This window comes from Coregonus lavaretus, assembly GCF_964263955.1.
Source record: "Coregonus lavaretus genome assembly, contig: HAP1_SCAFFOLD_436, whole genome shotgun sequence".
NCBI lineage: Eukaryota > Metazoa > Chordata > Actinopteri > Salmoniformes > Salmonidae > Coregonus > Coregonus lavaretus.
In genome coordinates, this window is record NW_028161380.1 from 333,006 (window position 1) to 354,219 (window position 21,214).

General features: G+C 47.1%; 1 protein-coding gene across 1 annotated transcript in view; it reads left to right on the forward strand.

Annotated features, from left to right (window-relative positions):
* The window catches only part of LOC311120752 (guanine nucleotide-binding protein G(olf) subunit alpha-like), a gene marked incomplete at its 3' end in the record, with an annotated part of 102,427 nt that overhangs the window by 38,173 nt on the left and 43,040 nt on the right, over window positions 1-21,214 (forward strand). The window contains exon 5 of the mRNA XM_084195327.1: window positions 6,778-6,875. Coding sequence (XP_084051453.1) covers window positions 6,778-6,875 — 98 coding nt within the window. The remainder of the gene's footprint in view (window positions 1-6,777; window positions 6,876-21,214) is intronic.

Here is a 21,214-nt window from a genome sequence, read left to right on the forward strand (position 1 = left end):
AGGGTTAGGTTACTGTGATTAGGGTTAGGTTACTGTGATTAGGGTTAGGTTACTGTGATTAGGGTTAGGTTACTGTGATTAGGGTTAGGTTACTGTGATCAGGGTTAGGTTACTGTGATCAGGGTTAGGTTACTGTGATCAGGGTTAGGTTACTGTGATCAAGGTTACTGTGATTAGGGTTAGGTTACTGTGATTAGGGTTAGGGTTAGGTTACTGTGATTAGGGTTAGGGTTAGGTTACTGTGATTAGGGTTAGGTTACTGTGATCAGGGTTAGGGTTAGGTTACTGTGATTAGGGTTAGGTTACTGTGATTAGGGTTAGGTTACTGTGATTAGGGTTAGGTTACTGTGATTAGGGTTAGGGTTAGGTTACTGTGATTAGGGTTAGGTTACTGTGGTTAGGGTTAGGTTACTGTGATTAGGGTTAGGTTACTGTGATTAGGGTTAGGGTTAGGTTACTGTGATTAGGGTTAGGTTACTGTGATCAGGGTTAGGTTACTGTGGTTAGGGTTAGGTTACTGTGATCAGGGTTAGGTTACTGTGATTAGGGTTAGGTTACTGTGATCAGGGTTAGGTTGCTGTGATTAGGGTTAGGGTTAGGGTACTGTGATTAGGGTTAGGTTACTCTGATTAGGGTTAGGTTACTGTGATTTGGGTTAGGTTACTGTGATCAGGGTTAGGGTTAGGTTACTGTGATTAGGGTTAGGTTACTGTGATCAGGGTTAGGTTACTGTGATCAGGGTTAGGGTTAGGTTACTGTGATCAGGGTTAGGGTTAGGTTACTGTGATTAGGGTTAGGTTACTGTGATTAGGGTTAGGCTACTGTGATCAGGTTTAGGGTTAGGATACTGTGATCAGGGTTAGGTTACTGTGATCAGGGTTAGGTTACTGTGATTAGGGTTAGGTTACTGTGATTAGGGTTAGGGTACTGTGATTAGGGTTAGGGTACTGTGATTAGGGTTAGGTTACTGTGATTAGGGTTAGGTTACTGTGATCAGGGTTAGGTTACTGTGATCAGGGTTAGGTTACTGTGATTAGGGTTAGGGTACTGTGATTAGGGTTAGGGTACTGTGATTAGGGTTAGGGTACTGTGATTAGGGTTAGGGTACTGTGATTAGGGTTAGGTTACTGTGATTAGGGTTAGGTTACTGTGATAAGGGTTAGGTTACTGTGATTAGGGTTAGGTTACTGTGATTAGGGTTAGGGTTAGGTTACTGTGATTAGGGTTAGGGTTAGGTTACTGTGATCAGGGTTAGGTTACTGTGATCAGGGTTAGGTTACTGTGATCAGGGTTAGGTTACTGTGATTAGGGTTAGGGTTAGGTTACTGTGATTAGGGTTAGGGTTAGGTTACTGTGATTAGGGTTAGGGTTAGGTTACTGTGATTAGGGTTAGGTTACTGTGATTAGGGTTAGGTTACTGTGATTAGGGTTAGGTTACTGTGATTAGGGTTAGGTTACTGTGATTAGGGTTAGGGTTAGGTTACTGTGATTAGGGTTAGGTTACTGTGATTAGGGTTAGGTTACTGTGATTAGGGTTAGGGTTAGGTTACTGTGATTAGGGTTAGGTTACTGTGATCAGGGTTAGGTTACTGTGGTTAGGGTTAGGTTACTGTGATTAGGGTTAGGTTACTGTGATCAGGGTTAGGTTGCTGTGATTAGGGTTAGGGTTAGGGTGCTGTGATTAGGGTTAGGTTACTGTGATTAGGGTTAGGTTACTGTGATTTGGGTTAGGTTACTGTGATTAGGGTTAGGTTACTGTGATTAGGGTTAGGGTTAGGTTACTGTGATCAGGGTTAGGTTACTGTGATTAGGGTTAGGTTACTGTGATCAGGGTTAGGGTTAGGTTACTGTGATTAGGGTTAGGTTACTGTGATCAGGGTTATGTTACTGTGATCAGTGTTAGGGTTAGGTTACTGTGATTAGGGTTAGGTTACTGTGATCAGGGTTAGGGTTAGGTTACTGTGATCAGGGTTAGGGTTAGGTTACTGTGATCAGGGTTAGGTTACTGTGATTAGGGTTAGGTTACTGTGATCAGGGTTAGGGTTAGGTTACTGTGATTAGGGTTAGGTTACTGTGATTAGGGTTAGGTTACTGTGATTAGGGTTAGGTTACTGTGATTAGGGTTAGGTTACTGTGATTAGGGTTAGGTTACTGTGATCAGGTTTAGGGTTAGGATACTGTGATCAGGTTTAGGGTTAGGATACTGTGATCAGGGTTAGGTTACTGTGATTAGGGTTAGGTTACTGTGATCAGGGTTAGGTTACTGTGATTAGGGTGAGGTTGTTAGGTTACTGTGATTAGGGTTAGGGTTAGGTTACTGTGATCAGGGTTAGGGTTAGGTTACTGTGATCAGGGTTAGGTTACTGTGATTAGGGTTAGGTTACTGTGATTAGGGTTAGGTTACTGTGATTAGGGTTAGGTTACTGTGATTAGGGTTAGGTTACTGTGATTAGGGTTATGTTACTGTGATCAGTGTTAGGTTACTGTGATTAGGGTTAGGTTACTGTGATTAGGGTTAGGTTACTGTGATCAGGGTTAGGGTTAGGTTACTGTGATCAGGGTTAGGGTTAGGTTACTGTGATCAGGGTTAGGGTTAGGTTACTGTGATTAGGGTTAGGTTACTGTGATTAGGGTTAGGTTACTGTGATTAGGGTTAGGTTACTGTGATTAGGGTTAGGGTTAGGTTACTGTGATTAGGGTTAGGGTTAGGTTACTGTGATTAGGGTTAGGTTACTGTGATCAGGGTTAGGGTTAGGTTACTGTGATCAGGGTTAGGTTACTGTGATCAGGGTTAGGTTACTGTGATTGGGGTTAGGTTATTGTGATCAGTAGCTCTTTAGGGCACTACAGCAGCAGTAACAATACATTTATTCAACAGCCCAATGTCACACGGCTCTGTGGAAAGAGCCCCCAGGAGGCAGACCTCTCTCCCTCTCCCCCCCTCTCTCTCTCTCTCTCTCTCTCTCTCCCTCCAAACCTAGGTGTTCTCTGCATTTCAACTGAGGCATGATACTATAGGAAAGGCTGGGGTTGGAGGCATGATACTATAGGAGAGGCTGGGGTTGGAGACATGATACTATAGGAAAGGCTGGGGTTGGAGGCATGATACTATAGGAGAGGCTGGGGTTGGAGACATGGTACTAGAGGAGAGGCTGGGGTTGGAGACATGGTACTGGAGGAGAGGCTGGGGTTGGAGACATGATACTGGAGGAGAGGCTGGGGTTGGAGACATGATACTGGAGGAGAGGCTGGGGTTGGAGACATGGTACTGGAGGAGAGGCTGGGGTTGGAGACATGGTACTGGAGGAGAGGCTGGGGTTGGAGACATGATACTATAGGAAAGGCTGGGGTTGGAGGCATGATACTATAGGAGAGGCTGGGGTTGGAGACATGGTACTGGAGGAGAGGCTGGGGTTGGAGACATGATACTGTAGGAGAGGCTGGGGTTGGAGACATGATACTGGAGGAGAGGCTGGGGTTGGAGACATGATACTGGAGGAGAGGCTGGGGTTGGAGACATGATACTGGAGGAGAGGCTGGGGTTGGAGACATGATACTGGAGGAGGCTGGGGTTGGAGACATGATACTGGAGGAGAGGCTGGGGTTGGAGACATGATACTGGAGGAGAGGCTGGGGTTGGAGACATGATACTGTAGGAGAGGCTGGGGTTGGAGACATGATACTGGAGGAGAGGCTGGGGTTGGAGACATGATACTGGAGGAGAGGCTGGGGTTGGAGACATGATACTGGAGGAGAGGCTGGGGTTGGAGACATGATACTGGAGGAGAGGCTGGGGTTGGAGACATGATACTGGAGGAGAGGCTGGGGTTGGAGACATGATACTGTAGGAGAGGCTGGGGTTGGCGACATGATACTGTAGGAGAGGCTGGGGTTGGAGACATGATACTGGAGGAGAGGCTGGGGTTGGAGACATGATACTGTAGGAGAGGCTGGGGTTGGAGACATGGTACTGGAGGAGAGGCTGGGGTTGGAGACATGATACTGGAGGAGAGGCTGGGGTTGGAGACATGATACTGGAGGAGAGGCTGGGGTTGGAGACATGGTACTGGAGGAGAGGCTGGGGTTGGAGACATGGTACTGGAGGAGAGGCTGGGGTTGGAGACATGATACTATAGGAAAGGCTGGGGTTGGAGACATGGTACTGGAGGAGAGGCTGGGGTTGGAGACATGATACTATAGGAGAGGCTGGGGTTGGAGACATGGTACTGGAGGAGAGGCTGGGGTTGGAGACATGATACTGTAGGAGAGGCTGGGGTTGGAGACATGATACTGTAGGAGAGGCTGGGGTTGGAGACATGATACTGGAGGAGAGGCTGGGGTTGGAGACATGATACTGCAGGAGAGGCTGGGGTTGGAGACATGATACTGGAGGAGAGGCTGGGGTTGGAGACATGATACTGGAGGAGAGGCTGGGGTTGGAGACATGATACTGGAGGAGAGGCTGGGGTTGGAGACATGATACTGGAGGAGAGGCTGGGGTTGGAGACATGATACTGTAGGAGAGGCTGGGGTTGGAGACATGATACTGTAGGAGGCTGGGGTTGGAGACATGATACTGGAGGAGAGGCTGGGGTTGGAGACATGATACTGTAGGAGAGGCTGGGGTTGGAGACATGATACTGGAGGAGAGGCTGGGGTTGGAGACATGGTACTGGAGGAGAGGCTGGGGTTGGAGACATGATACTGGAGGAGAGGCTGGGGTTGGAGACATGATACTGGAGGAGAGGCTGGGGTTGGAGACATGATACTGGAGGAGAGGCTGGGGTTGGAGACATGATACTGTAGGAGGCTGGGGTTGGAGACATGATACTGGAGGAGAGGCTGGGGTTGGAGACATGGTACTGGAGGAGAGGCTGGGGTTGGAGACATGATACTGTAGGAGAGGCTGGGGTTGGAGACATGATACTGGAGGAGAGGCTGGGGTTGGTTTAGGAGAGGCTGGGGTTGGAGACATGATACTGTAGGAGAGGCTGGGGTTGGAGACATGATACTGGAGGAGAGGCTGGGGTTGGAGACATGATACTGGAGGAGAGGCTGGGGTTGGAGACATGATACTGGAGGAGAGGCTGGGGTTGGAGACATGATACTGGAGGAGAGGCTGGGGTTGGAGACATGATACTGTAGGAGAGGCTGGGGTTGGAGACATGGTACTGGAGGAGAGGCTGGGGTTGGAGGCATGATACTGTAGGAGAGGCTGGGGTTGGAGACATGATACTGTAGGAGGCTGGGGTTGGAGACATGGTACTGGAGGAGAGGCTGGGGTTGGAGACATGATACTGGAGGAGAGGCTGGGGTTGGAGACATGATACTGTAGGAGAGACTGGGGTTGGAGAGGCTGGGGTTGGAGACATGATACTGGAGGAGAGGCTGGGGTTGGAGACATGATACTGTAGGAGAGGCTGGGGTTGGAGACATGGTACTGTAGGAGAGGCTGGGGTTGGAGACATGATACTGGAGGAGGCTGGGGTTGGAGACATGATACTGTAGGAGAGACTGGGGTTGGAGACATGATACTGTAGGAGAGGCTGGGGTTGGAGACATGATACTGGAGGAGAGGCTGGGGTTGGAGACATGATACTGGAGGAGAGGCTGGGGTTGGAGACATGATACTGTAGGAGAGGCTGGGGTTGGAGACATGATACTGTAGGAGAGGCTGGGGTTGGAGACATGATACTGGAGGAGAGGCTGGGGTTGGAGACATGATACTGGAGGAGAGGCTGGGGTTGGAGACATGGTACTGTAGGAGGCTGGGGTTGGAGACATGATACTGGAGGAGAGGCTGGGGTTGGAGACATGATACTGGAGGAGAGGCTGGGGTTGGAGACATGATACTGGAGGAGAGGCTGGGGTTGGAGACATGATACTGTAGGAGAGGCTGGGGTTGGAGACATGATACTGGAGGAGAGGCTGGGGTTGGAGACATGATACTGGAGGAGAGGCTGGGGTTGGAGATTTAATTTATTTTAAGATTTAATTTATTGAAACTGTAATATCAACTGGTTATATTAAAACGTGGCCTTGTTTTGTTAATTTAGCAGACGACAGACTCTTATTTCCTGAGTCCTCATCGCGGTCACAACACCTATTTTATGGATGTAAAAAACGTGATGTAATATCACAGAATAAAATGGAACAGAATATTTTTCCAAATGTAGCTAGAGTATCTATAGATTTAAGAAAGATTCAAGAGTATGCGTCTGTGGTATTCAAAGTGGAGGAACCAAGATTTAAGACTACAGATTATTTTATGGGACAATATACAAACGTTATTCAGCAAGAATTTGAAAAATAGTTTTATTGAGTAAATGTATTTTTTGGTTCTCTTAATTTTGTTAGGAGAGATGAAAATGTAATTAATTGAAGGTTATTTCTTAACGTGAAAATCTACATTTACCGATTTTGGAAGGTTGTGTCATTAGATTTGGGGTGGAGTCGCTCGAATTTCGGACGGAAAAAATAGGTTCACCAGAAATTCTGGCGGAAAAAATGAGGTCCCCGCTGAAAACGTTTTGAATACATCTGGTGGTATAAATCAATGCATGTCACTGTCTACACAGACTGTATTACACAGTGGTGGGCTTCATACAGGTTGTGAAGTTTGCATGGCTCTGTTTTTAAATCAGCTAGTAGTCACTAAACGTGTGTGTGAGGTTTGCCCTTCATAACCACCTGTAGCTTATAGTAATACAATGTCATTGATTGATTGTTTGTGATGTCATCTCCTAACCTTCTCCCCTCTCTCTACCCTCTGTCCAGGAGTTCTTTGATCATGCGAAGAAGCTGTGGGATGACGAGGGAGTTAAGGCGTGCTTCGAGAGATCCAACGAGTACCAGCTCATCGACTGTGCACAATAGTAAGTTCGATCTCCATCATAATCTACCTCCCATCCTCCACCTACTGCTATCAGCTGGTTGTGGGAGCTCCTAATGTTTAAGCCTAGCTATCAGCTGGTTGTGGGAGCTCCTAATGTTTAAGCCTAGCTATCAGGTGGTTGTGGGAGCTCCTAATGTTTAAGCCTAGCTATCAGGTGGTTGTGGGAGCTCCTAATATTTAAGCCTAGCTATCAGCTGGTTGTGGGAGCTCCTAATGTTTAAGCCTAGCTATCAGCTGGTTGTGGGAGCTCCTAATGTTTAAGCCTAGCTATCAGCTGGTTGTGGGAGCTCCTAATGTTTAAGCCTAGCTATCAGCTGGTTGTGGGAGCTCCTAATGTTTAAGCCTAGCTATCAGCTGGTTGTGGGAGCTCCTAATGTTTAAGCCTAGCTATCAGCTGGTTGTGGGAGCTCCTAATGTTTAAGCCTAGCTATCAGCTGGTTGTGGGAGCTCCTAATGTTAAGCCTAGCTATCAGCTGGTTGTGGGAGCTCCTAAAGTTAACCGTCTACACAAATGTTATATCAGCAAACTTTAGGCCTACCTTTTTACTTTAGTCGGGTGTTTGCTGATGAAGGGTGAGCAATGAAGCTGCTTTGTTGTTGTTGCTGGCTTTGCATTGCAGTGTTTGAGTTGAATCACTGAGTCATTTTGCTAAACCAGTTAGCCTGCTATCCCTTTGCAGGCTACGTCCTCTCCGGGTAGTTTTGACAGCTTCACAGATTGTAACCATGATGTGAATATCTGACACAGATGCATGTTTGTTTTAAACAGAGCACTATTGAGCCCTATGAGCCCTGGTCAAAAGTAGTGCACTATATAGGGAATAGGGTACCATAGGGCCCTGGTTAAAGTAGTGCACTATATAGGGAATAGGGTGCCATAGGGCCCTGGTTAAAGTAGTGCACTATATAGGGAATAGGGTGGCAGACTAGTCAGTCATATTCGTCTCTGTGACTTGCTGTATGTAAAACTCTCCAATTATGCCTACCTACAGTAGGTGCTGATAGCAGTGGTTGGATGGTGTTGTACTGGGTTGTACTGTAGGGTTGGGTTGTACAGTACCGCTCTAGTTGAGGCCTAGTTCCTAATCTACAGGCCTCTGCTGTTCCACCTGTTTCCTCTGGTGCTCAGTGGAGATCTGTCAAATAAGGACTAAATATTACCACAGTGATGGGCCACAGAAGCTGTACGATACGATATATACTTTACTGTCCATTTACCCCCCAAAAACAATACACTTCATTAATAGTTAAAACACACATTTATTCACAGTCTCTGCAGCCTCCTCTGTAGCTCAGCTGGTAGAGCACGGCGCTTGTGACGCCAGGGTAGTGGGTTCGATCCCCGGGACCACCCATACGTAAAAATGTATGCAGACATGACTGTAAGTCGCTTTGGATAAAAGCGTCTGCTAAATGGCATATTATTATTATTATTATTATTATTATTATTATTACTACTGTATTGGGCCTACAGCTGTCCTCTGTCCCACTGTAGAAAGTTGAAGTTGGTAACAGGCCTAGTATCAGCTGCCTTCCTATACTATTGTTATGTGTCCTAAAAATAATTGCGTTAGCTCCCCAAACAATTGACCTAGACTTTAGCTCGGTAGGCTAAGATTGTCTTGTGGCTCACAGGAGACCCGGGCTCAAACTAAGAATGTGCATTTTACGTTATTTGACTGTTTGAGGACTAGCATAATATTTTTTTCGGGGGTACTCAAATGGATTTTTTAAATGTTTAATTTTCTAACACAAGGCCCGCACTGTAAAGAATTGGGAGAGCAGTTATCTATTTGCCAACAGATCGCAACAATTTATCATAACCGTTAACATTACCACGTTGACTCCAATACTTCCCACAGTTGTGTCAAGTTGGCTGGGTGTCTTTTGGGTTTGTGGACCATTCTTGATACACACGAAACTGTTGAGCGTGAAAAACCCAGCAGCGTTGCAGTTGTTGACACAAACCGGTGCGCCTGGCACCTACTACCATACCCCGTTCAAAGGCACTTAAATATTTTTGTCTTGCCCATTCACCCTCTGAATGGCACACATACACAATCCATGTCTCAGTTGTCTCAAGGCTTAAAAATCCTTCTTTAACCTGTCTCCTCCCCTTCATCTACACTGATTGAAGTGGATTTAACAAGTGACATCAATAAGGGATCACAGCATTCACCTGGTCAGTCTATGTCATGGAAAGAGCAGGTGTTCTTAATGTTTTGAACACTCAGTGTCAATTTAATCAATAAAAAAGCAAGTGCCATTTAAGATTTAATTTATTGAAACCCTAATATCAACTGGTTATATTATAACGTGGCATAATCTTATTTCCTGAGTCCTCATCGCGGTCACAACACCTATTTTATGGATGTAAAAAAACGTGATGTAATATCACAGAATAAAATGGAACAGAATATTTTTTCCAAATTAAAAAAGTTTGCCAGTGCGAAGTGATGCGCATCTCACGCCTGGTACATCTATGCTCAAAGAGTAATAATTTGGTTTCATGGTTACAAACCGAAATCTGTGATTATAAAAATAAAAAAAAGAAACTGACATTCTATTTAGATGATTCTGCGTGTTCTTTGGAATGTTCTAAATGGATGAACAATTCTACATTGAACACTGCATGGGGATGAATTAAGGACATGACATCTGTTTTGGGGAGTAGGCTTCATGATTCTGATGAAAATACACTCTTTCTTTTCAAACTGTTTTGTTAGTTTTTTGTGTTGCATATTTTCAGTGTGGAACCTGTGTGTTTAGTGGGGGTTATAGCCCAGGCTAACCAATTCTAAATGGCGCTAGTAGTTTGCAAAGTAGCCTAAGCAGAACATTGACGGGACGCAATTATTTCAGAAACTGCAGCTCGTTGTTTGGAACACATATTTTCCTACTTCGATCAACCAGTCCATTTTGAATTTGTGGTAAAACTGTCGTCATTTTTGGCAAGGAATGCAGCTTGTGTATCCCATCGGTTAGATGTGTTTTTAAAGGAATGTATTTGTTTAGGCCTGACGGGAGCTTGTGTGCGCGCTCAGTACGGGTGTGGAGGGAGCGGTCAGAACACAATTGAGTGAATGAGAAGAGGAGGGTAAAGGACATTTAGGGAGAAGAACTGTGTGATGCTTGGATTGGTTTCTTTTTTGTTGTACCCAGCAAATGCACATGTACAAATGGAACACTAGAGTCAAAGCAAATAAACGTTGTCTTGAAGACAAAATGTCACTTGTCCGTTCGGGAAGCCTCAAAGCACATTCCCATCAAATAGTTTTACAGTATTTGAATGTGATCTCTGGTCCATTCAAGGACTCGATTACTCATTCCCATCCCAAGCTTAAAAACTGTCAGGTGTGTGTGTGTGTGTGTGTGTGTGTGTGTGTGCGCACACATCCGCACACACATGTGCGCGTACACACACCGTATATAATGTACATCGTACGCACACATACGTGTGTGTGTGTGTGTGTGTGTCTGTCTAGCTGATGTCACTTGTGAATTGTCTACAGTTTGGACTCAACAGGGTTCCATACATCAGAGGGGTATGGGGAAATGCCATGGTAACAGAATGACACCGAGAATCTGATTTCTGACCTTAAAATGTATGCCAAACGAAAACCATTGATTGCAAAGTTAAACAAACCATAAAACTCTGCACAAGGAATACTTTCAGAAACACATATACTTGAAGTAACAGTGCAGATGTAAAGTTTTGTAACAGAATGACGGTAAAATCTCTGTTTTTTCATGTGGCAAAGTTTTCCAAAAACTCTGTTAAATAATGTATCTGAATTAAGACTCAAAGATGTCTGCAGGGAGAATGGGGTGTCAGCTATGAGTTTGAAAACATTTATTTTGGTTATTGAACTACAGTAAGTGAAGTGGATTAACGTCTGGTAACAGAATGACGGTAACAGAATGAAATCATGGGTCCCTGATCTGTACTGTATAGAAATGCATAATTATGGCTATGTGATGTATTCGTTGTGATTTATCCTGAACACAAAGGTAGAAAAATGCTATATCCCCTTTTTGCATGTTTGGGTATTGGGATGCTTTAGTCCAGGTCTGGGAGGAGATCCCTCAGGAGACCATCCGCCACCTCATCAGGAGCATGCCCAGGCGTTGTAGGGAGGTCATACAGGCACGTGGAGGCCACACACACTACTGAGCCTCATTTTGACTTGTTTTAAGGACATTACATCAAAGTTGGATCAGCCTGTAGTGTGGTTTTACACTTTTAATTTTGAGGGTGACTCCAAATCCAGACCTCCATGGGTTGATCAATTTGATTTCCATTGATAATTTTTGTGTGATTTTGTTGTCAGCACATTCAACTATGTAAAGAAAAAAGTATTTAATAAGATTATTTCATTCATTCAGATCTAGGATGTGTTGTTTAAGTGTTCCCTGTATTTTTTTGAGCAGTGAGCAGTGAGCAGTGTGTATGTAACAAAATACTGATACCCTGATAGACGAGGACAGTCACACACATGTAAATACAACCACATGGATGTGGACTAACAATACATATACAAACTGACCTGTACTGACCTCTACTGACCTGACCTGACCTCTACTGACCTGACCTGTACTGACCTGACCTGACCTGTACTGACCTGACCTGACCTGTACTGACCTGACCTGTACTGACCTGACCTCTACTGACCTGACCTGACCTCTACTGACCTGACCTCTACTGACCTCTACTGACCTGACCTGTACTGACCTGACCTCTACTGACCTGACCTGACCTCTACTGACCTGACCTGACCTCTACTGACCTGACCTCTACTGACCTCTACTGACCTGACCTGTACTGACCTGACCTCTACTGACCTGACCTGACCTCTACTGACCTGACCTGACCTCTACTGACCTGACCTCTACTGACCTGTACTGACCTGACCTCTACTGACCTGACCTGACCTGTACTGACCTGACCTCTACTGACCTCTACTGACCTGACCTGTACTGACCTGACCTCTACTGACCTCTACTGACCTGACCTGTACTGACCTGACCTCTACTGACCTCTACTGACCTGACCTGTACTGACCTGACCTCTACTGACCTGACCTGTACTGACCTGACCTGTACTGACCTGACCTCTACTGTACTGACCTCTGCTGCACTGGACTGACCTCTACTAACTAATTGGGTAGGTATGCCTTGTTACTTTTGTGAACTTTCATTATCCTCCCTCATGAGGGAGAGAAATCTGACTATCTTAAAGATATGTGGGGGTTTTGGTAACAGAATGACAAGACACTAGGCAATATTTCTTCAACTTACAGAAGGCAAATCATTTCAGAAGAATTTAATATAAATGTTGATATTAGTTGGCAAGGGTCTTAACTTAATCATTATTGTGTTTTTATGTATTTCTAATACATTTTAAGATTTTTTTCTGGTGGATGTTTTCTAAGACCCCTTTTCCATCTGTTTGACCATAAATCAAATTTTAGGTTGGAACATTTAAAATAAAAAGTATATATGCCTGAATTTAATAAAAATATAGACTATTAGCTTTAAATTGATACCACATTTGACATGTTCCAATGAACTTCACATGTTGGTGCTCATGGGTCCTTTTACATGGAAATTACCAGTATACCCTTCAGTTCAACTCTATTGTGATGGTCAACGATTCAACCAAAGATCTAGTTTCAGCAGACTTTACTTTTTTGTCTGATAATCATTATATAGTTTAGGCCTAATGGCTGAAATTTAATGTGACATTGTTGTCCTCAGATTAACTAGAGATGGTCTGGGGATGGGACTGGAGATGGGGCTGGAGATGGGGCTGGAGATGGGGATGGAGATGGGGATGGGGATGGGGCTGGGGATGGGGCTGGGGATGGGGATGGAGATGGTGATGGGGCTGGAGATGGTGATGGGGCTGGAGATGAGGCTGGAGATGGGGCTGGGGCTGGAGATGGGGCTGGGGATGGGGCTATTGCTGGGGATAGGGCTGGTGATGGTTCTTGGATGGGGCTGGAGCTGGTATTGGGCAGGTGATTGCCTGGGGATGGTGAAGGGGATTGGGATGGTGGTAAAGAGCAATGGCTTTAGCTGGTGATATCTCTGGTGATGGTGATAGAGCTGGTGATGGTTATGGGGATAGAGCTGGTGATGGTGATGGGGATAGAGCTGGTGATGGTGATGGGGATAGAGCTGGTGATGGGGATAGAGCTGGTGATGGGGATAGAGCTGGTGCTGGTGATGGGGATAGAGCTGATGATGGTGATGGTGATGGGGATAGAGCTGATGATGGTGATGGTTATGGGGATAGAGCTGGTGATGGGGCTGGGGATGGTGATGGGGCTTGAGCTGGGGATGGTGAATGGGCTGGGTTGTAGTGACAGGCTTGTGATTGGGCTGGAAGTAAAGAGTTATGGCTGGAGATGGCGATGGGACTGGTGATATCTCTGGTGGTGTGGTGTAGTGGTAGGGCTGTGCCTGGTGATATCTCTGGTGGTGTGGTGTAGTGGTAGGGCTGTGCCTGGTGATATCTCTGGTGATGGGGTGTAGTATGGCTGTGCCTGGTGATATCTCTGGTGATGGGGTGTAGTGGTAGAGCTGTGCCTGGTGATATCTCTGGTGGTGTGGTCACGGGATCCCGCCTGGGGAGACAGTCATCTGGGGCAGAGAAGCTGAAGAATGGTGCCTATTGTCAGGCAGACAGTCCCTCTCCCTTTCCCTTCTCCTAGCCTGTTCTCTCTCCTCCTAGCCTGTTCTCTCTTCTCCTAGCCTGTTCTCTCTCCTCCTAGCCTGTTCTCTCTTCTCCTAGCCTGTTCTCTCTCCTCCTAGCCTGTTCTCTCTCCTCCTAGCCTGTTCTCTCTCCTCCTAGCCTGTTCTCTCTCCTCCTAGCCTGTTCTCTCTCCTCCTAGCCTGTTCTCTCTCCTCCTAGCCTGTTCTCTCTCCTCCTAGCCTGTTCTCTCTCCTCCTAGCCTGTTCTCTCTTCTCCTAGCCTGTTCTCTCTCCTCCTAGCCTGTTCTCTCTCCTCCTAGCCTGTTCTCTCTCCTCCTAGCCTGTTCTCTCTCCTCCTAGCCTGTTCTCTCTTTCCCTAGCCTGTTCTCTCTCCTCCTAGCCTGTTCTCTCTTCTCCTAGCCTGTTCTCTCTCCTCCTAGCCTGTTCTCTCTCCTCCTAGCCTGTTCTCTCTCCTCCTAGCCTGTTCTCTCTTCTCCTAGCCTGTTCTCTCTCCTCCTAGCCTGTTCTCTCTCCTCCTAGCCTGTTCTCTCTCCTCCTAGCCTGTTCTCTCTCCTCCTAGCCTGTTCTCTCTTTCCCTAGCCTGTTCTCTCTTTCCCTAGCCTGTTCTCTCTTTCCCTAGCCTGTTCTCTCTTTCCCTAGCCTGTTCTCTCTTTCCCTAGCCTGTTCTCTCTTTCCCTAGCCGGTTATCCCTCTCCCTAGCCTGTTATCTCTTTCCCTAGCCTGTTCTCTCTTCTCTTAGCCTGTTCATGTTCTCCTAGCTAGCCTGTACGCTGTTCTCCTAGCTAGCTTGTACGCTGTTCTCCTAGCTAGCCTGTACGCTGTTCTCCTAGCTAGCCTGTTCCTGTTCTCCTAGCTAGCCTGTTCCTGTTCTCCTAGCTAGCCTGTTCCTATTCTCCTAGCTAGCCTGTACGCTGTTCTCCTAGCTAGCCTGTACGCTCTTCTCCTAGCTAGCCTGTACTCTGTTCTCCTAGCTAGCCTGTACGCTGTTCTCCTAGCTAGCCTGTACGCTGTTCTCCTAGCTAGCCTGTACGCTGTTCTCCTAGCTAGCCTGTACGCTGTTCTCCTAGCTAGCCTGTTCCTGTTCTCCTAGCTAGCCTGTTCCTGTTCTCCTAGCTAGCCTGTACGCTGTTCTCCTAGCTAGCCTGTATGCTGTTCTCCTAGCTAGCCTGTTCCTGTTCTTCTAGCTAGCCTGTACGCTGTTCTCCTAGCTAGCCTGTACGCTGTTCTTCTAGCTAGCTTGTTCTGTTTTCCTAGCCAGGTGGTATTCAAAGTCAGGGTCACGACCACAAATTGCAATTAAAATATATACACATTGTACAAAACATTAGAAACACCTTCCTAATATTGATTTGCACATCCTTTTGCCCTCAGAACAGCCTCAATTCATCAGGCATGGACTCTACAAGGTGTCGAAAGTGTTCCACAGGGATGCTTGCCCATGTTGACAATTATTCCCACTGTTTTGGGTGATGGACCGTTCATGATACACACTGGAAACTGTTAAACGTGAAAAACCCAGCAGCGTTGGAGTTCTTGACACACTCAAACCGGTGCGCTGCCACCTACTACCATAACCCATTCAAATGCACTTAAATATTTTGTCTTGCCCATTCACCCTCTCAATGACACACATACACAATCCATGTCTCAATTGTCTCAAGGCTTAAAAATCCTTCTTTAACCTGTTACTCCCCTTCATCTATACTGATTGAAGTGGATTTAACAAGTGATATCAATAAGGGATCATAGCTTTCACCTGGTCAGTCTGTCATGGAAAGAGCAGGTGCTCCTAATGTTTTGTACACTCAGTGTGTGTGTGTGTGTGTATATATTAGCCACCAGGGGGAGACTTGTTGAGGCCTGGTGACAGACGCAGTCTACATCACGCGGCGATGGCTCCCTCTGCTGGACGTGCCAGGTCTCGACGGGCTCTCCGGCCAGGACTAATTGGAGCTAATACAATTCTGTCCATGTCTGATCTGTGTAAACGTCAAAAAGTGGTGTAAAAGTGGTGGAGAATGCGGGCATTCTTGATAACGTGGTCAGATCAGGGTTGACGTTTACGCAGCATCAGCATGGACTAGTTGATAGCTCAGTTTGTCCAGGGCCCAACAAGCACAACAGGCAGTTCAGGTACGAACGCTGGAGGAAGAGCAGCGAACAAAATGTCTGCCTCGTTGAGGAGGAGCGCCTACTGAATCGCATCCAAACCCGTTTTTAATCAAGCTAACAGAGGACGGCGACATCAAAACATTACCCCTGCACGTTTGAACGGAAGGATGGCTAAGGCCGAAGTGGGCAAGTCTGCTGGCCCCGTTCCTGACCAGGAATGCCTAAAAGGCGTATTGGGACCTTAACGACGAACAGGCGGCTAACTACGACGGACTCAAACGGGAGATACTCAGCCGCTACGGGTACAGCCTGGTCCACGACTGGAGGTTCGTGGCCGATGCCTCCCTGCGAGCCCAGATGAGTGACCTACTGCGCATCACCAGGGCTTGGCTCCTAACCGATGTATCCACCCTCTCCATCATAGACAAAGTGGTCATGCTACCCCACGACATGAAGAGGGCAGCGAGTCTACGCGCACCCCAGACCTTGGAGGACCTCCTGGGAGCAGTGGAGACGCATCAGAACACCAAGGCCCTGCTGAAGGGGAGCCGGGCCTAGTCGGGGACCCGTCCGAGGGGACGGAAGAACACCCCCACCGCCGTATACCCTGAACCGACAGTCAGCAGGGCCAAAGGGCCGCAGACCCACGGAGAGATGGCCGTGGGAGAGCCGACCCACCGCCGATGACCCCAGGTAGATGTAGACCAAATTAGGTGTTTTGAGTGTGGCGCCCGGGGGCACCTTGCATGGAATTGCCCGGCTCGAGAGGAGTCGACACCATCAGCGAACCCCGGAGGCGAGGTGGGCCACGCAGTGAACTATGTCACCTCCTGTTGGGCGCACCATGAACCATGGCACCCATGGTCCCGGTGAAACTTGACGGACACGACCCTGAAGCTCTATTGGACTCCGGGAGTGTGGTTATGTTCTTGCCATGAGCCTGCTGGCCCAGGGGACCAAATGTAGCGTTTTCTGTGTCCACTGTGATGCCAAGCGGTATCCGACCATACAGGCCAAAATCGTGACGCCACAAGGGAGCTGCCAGATGATGGTGGGTGCCGTATCGGAGTTGCCGGTACCCCTCCTCGTGGGATGAGATTGTCCGCTGTTCGCAGCACTGTGGAGGCACGAGCTGAAGAAAAAGGTACGAGCCGGCGGGAGACAAGAGCGAGGACGACCTGTCGCCTGCGCGACCTGGAAGCAAGCGGTTGACAAACCCGTAGACAGGGGGTGCACCTGGGAATGGAGACGACCCGGGAACGGATCGCCGCCTGGTTCCACTGGTCCGGGATGAGGAGGGCTGTGGAATACTATTTTCACAGCTGCCCGGTGTGTCGAATCACTGCCCCAAAAGCAAACCTCCAAAACCCGCTGGTCCCCATACCGATCATCGGGGTGCCCTTTAAATGCATCGCCATGGACTTGTGGAAACCCTGGTAAAAATGGAACGAGGACACCGGTACATCCTGGTAATAATAGATTATGCCACCCGGTATACCGAGGCCATTCCCCTACGGGCGGCGGTCAGGAGCTGTTCCACATCTTTAGCCGGGTGGGCATCCCGAACGAGATCCTGACCGACCAAGGTACCGAGTTCATGTCCCGACTAATAAAATATTTGGGTGCTGTCCTGCTGATCAAGCAAATCCGGACCTCCGTCTTTCACCCGCAGACGGATGGGCTCGTTGAACGATTTAATAAAACGCTCAAACAAATGCTGCAGAAGGTCAATCGTCGAGCAGGACGGGAAGAACATGGAACGGGCCGTACGAGGTGATAGAGAAGCTGGGAACCGTCAATTACCGTTTACGGCAGCTGGGGAGACGGACACCCCAACAGATTTACCACGTGAACCTGTTGAAGAGGAGGCATGAGAGGACAGCCATGGTCGTGTTATGGTCGGGACCCAGGACGCCAACGGTACCAGTGGCGGTCCCGAGCAATGAGGACCTCGACCCGGCCCGGAAGCAAACGAAAGAGGCCATACCGGATAGGGGTCATCAAATAGTCCCACAGCGCATGGTGCAGCCCCATCGTGTTGGTGCACAAACCGGACGGTAGCATGCGCTTCTGTAATGACTTCCGGGGTGTGAACGACATCAGCTTGTTCCTCGCCTACCCCATGCTGAGGGTGGACGAGCTCATCGACCGATTGGGAAAAGCCCAGTACATCAGCACCCTCACCCTGACCAAAGGATATTGGCAGGTACCGTTGGCGGTGGCCTCCCGGGAGAAGACTGCGTTTACGACACCGGACAGCTTATATCAGTATAGGGTGCTCCCATTCGGTCTCCACGGAGTCCCGCCCACATTCCGGCGCCTGATGGACCGAGTCCTCTGACCCCACCAGCAGTACGCTGCGGCCTATTTGAATGACAACATCATCCACAGCCAAGGTTGGGAAGAACACCTGACGCGCCTCCAGGCGATGCTGGAGGGGTTGACAGCGAACCTCAAGAAATGCAAGCTAGTGTTCGAGGGGGTGGAGTACCTGGGGTATTTGATTGGACGGGGGAACGTCAAGCCCCAAGAGAGGAAGGTCCATGCAGTCCCGTTACAAGCACCAAGACACAGGTCAAGTCCTTCCTGGGACTGGCAGGATACTACAGCCGGTTTATCCCCAACTTTGCGGCTATAGCCTCGCCCCTTACCGATCTAACCAGGGCCTGCCTCCTGAAAACAGTGAAATTGATGGGCGAGACTGAAGCGGCGTTCAGGCACCTAAAGGAAGCGCTGTGCTCCCATCCGATTCTCGTGCTCGGTCCTCTTCTTTTTCCCGTAGTCCACAATCATCTCCCCCCCCCCCCCCCCCTTTTAAAAAGCCGTATCTCAGAGAAATATGGCTTTTTCTTTGCATCTCTGCTTAGAAGGTCAGCATCCCGGAGTCTCCTCTTCCCTGTTGACGTTGAGACTGGTGTTTTGTGGGTACTATTTATTGAAGCTGCCAGTTGAGGACCTGTGAGGCGTCTGTTTCTCAAACTAGACACACTAATGTATTTGTCCTCTTGCTCAGTTGTGCACCGGGGCCTCCCATTCCTCTATCTATTCTGGTTAGAGTCAGTTTGTGCTGTTCTGTGATGCGAGTAGTACACAGCGTTGTACGAGATCTTCAGTGTCTTGCCAATTTCTCGCATGGAATAGCCTTCGTTTCTCAGAACAAGAGTAGACTGACGAGTTTCAGAAGAAAGTTATTTATTTCTGGCCATTTTGAGCCTGTAATCGAACCCACAATTGCTGATGCTCCAGATACTCAACTCGTCTCAAGAAGGCCAGTTGTATTGCTACTTTAATCATCACAACAGTTTTCAGCTGTGCTAACATAATTGCAAAAGGGTTTTCTAATGATCAATTAGCCTTTTAAAATGATAAACTTGGATTAGCAAACACAACGTGCCATTGGAACACAGGACTGATGGTTGCTGATAATGGGCCTCTGTACGCCTATGTAGATATTCCATAAAAAATCAGCCGTTTCCAGCTACAATAGCCATTTACAACATGAACAACGTCTACACTGTATTTCTGATCAATTTGATGTTATTTTAATGGACAAAAAATTATTTTCTTTCGAAAACAAGGACATTTCTAAGTGTAGTGTGTGTGTGTGTGTATATGGATGTATGTGTATATGTGTGTGTATATATATATATATATATATATATATATATATATATATATATACAGTGAGGGAAAAAAGTATTTGATCCCCTGCTGATTTTGTACGTTTGCCCACTGACAAAGACATGATCAGTCTATAATTGTAATGGTACATTTATTTGAACAGTGAGAGACAGAATAACAACAAAAAAATCCAGAAAAACACATGTCAAAAATGTTATAAATTGATTTGCATTTTAATTAGGGAAATAAGTATTTGACCCCCTCTCCATCAGAAAGATTTCTGGCTCCCAGGTGTCTTTTATACAGGTAACGAGCTGAGATTAGGAGCACACTCTTAAAGGGAGTGCTCCTAATCTCAGTTTGTTACCTGTATAAAAGACACCTGTCCACAGAAGCAATCAATCAATCAGATTCCAAACTCTCCACCATGGCCAAGACCAAAGAGCTCTCCAAGGATGTCAGGGACAAGATTGTAGACCTACACAAGGCTGGAATGGGCTACAAGACCATCGCCAAGCAGCTTGGTGAGAAGGTGACAACAGTTGGTGCGATTATTCGCAAATGGAAGAAACACAAAATAACTGTCAATCTCCCTCGGCCTGGGTCTCCATGCAAGATCTCACCTCATGGAGTTGCAATGCTCATGAGAACGGTGAGGAATCAGCCCAGAACTACACGGGAGGATCTTGTCAATGATCTCAAGGCAGCTGGGACCATAGTCACCAAGAAAACAATTGGTAACACACTCCGCCGTGAAGGACTGAAATCCTGCAGCGCCCACAAGGTCCCCCTGCTCAAGAAAGCACATATACAGGCCCGTCTGAAGTTTGCCAATGAACATCTGAATGATTCAGAGGAGAACTTGGTGAAAGTGTTGTGGTCTGATGAGACCAAAATCGAGCTCTTTGCCATCAACTCAACTCGCCGTGTTTGGAGGAGGAGGAATGCTGCCTATGACCCCAAGAACACCATCCCCACCGTCAAACATGGAGGTGGAAACATTATGCTTTGGGGGTGTTTTTCTGCTAAGGGGACAGGACAACTTCACCGCATCAAAGGGACGATGGACGGGGCCACGTACCGTCGAATCTTGGGTGAGTACCTCCTTCCCTCAGCCAGGGCATTGAAAATGGGTCGTGGATGGGTATTCCAGCATGACAATGACCCAAAACACACGGCCAAGACAACAAAGGAGTGGCTCAAGAAGAAGCACATTAAGGTCCTGGAGTGGCCTAGCCAGTCTCCAGACCTTAATCCCATAGAAAATCTGTGGAGGGAGCTGAAGGTTTGAGTTGCCAAACGTCAGCCTCGAAACCTTAATGACTTGGAGAGGATCTGCAAAGAGGAGTGGGACAAAATCACTCCTGAGATGTGTGAAAACCTGGTGGCCAACTACAAGAAACGTCTGACCTCTGTGATTGCCAACAAGGGTTTTTCCACCAAGTACTAAGTCATGTTTTGCAGAGGGGTCAAATACTTATTTCCCTCATTAAAATGCAAATCAATTTATAACATTTTTGACATGCGTTTTTCTGGATTTTTTTGTTGTTATTCTGTCTCTCACTGTTCAAATAAACCTACCATTAAAATTATAGACTGATCATGTCTTTGTCAGTGGGCAAACGTACAAAATCAGCAGGGGATCAAATACTTTTTTCCCTCACTGTATATATGTATGTGTGTATATATGTGTGTATATATATATGTGTGTGTGTGTGTATATATATCAGTATATATCAGTACCAGTCAAAAGTTTAGACACACCTACTCATTCCAGGGTTTTTCTTTATTTTTACTATTTTCGACATTGTAGAATAATAGTGAAGACAACAACACTGACATAACACATATGGAATCATGTAGTAACCA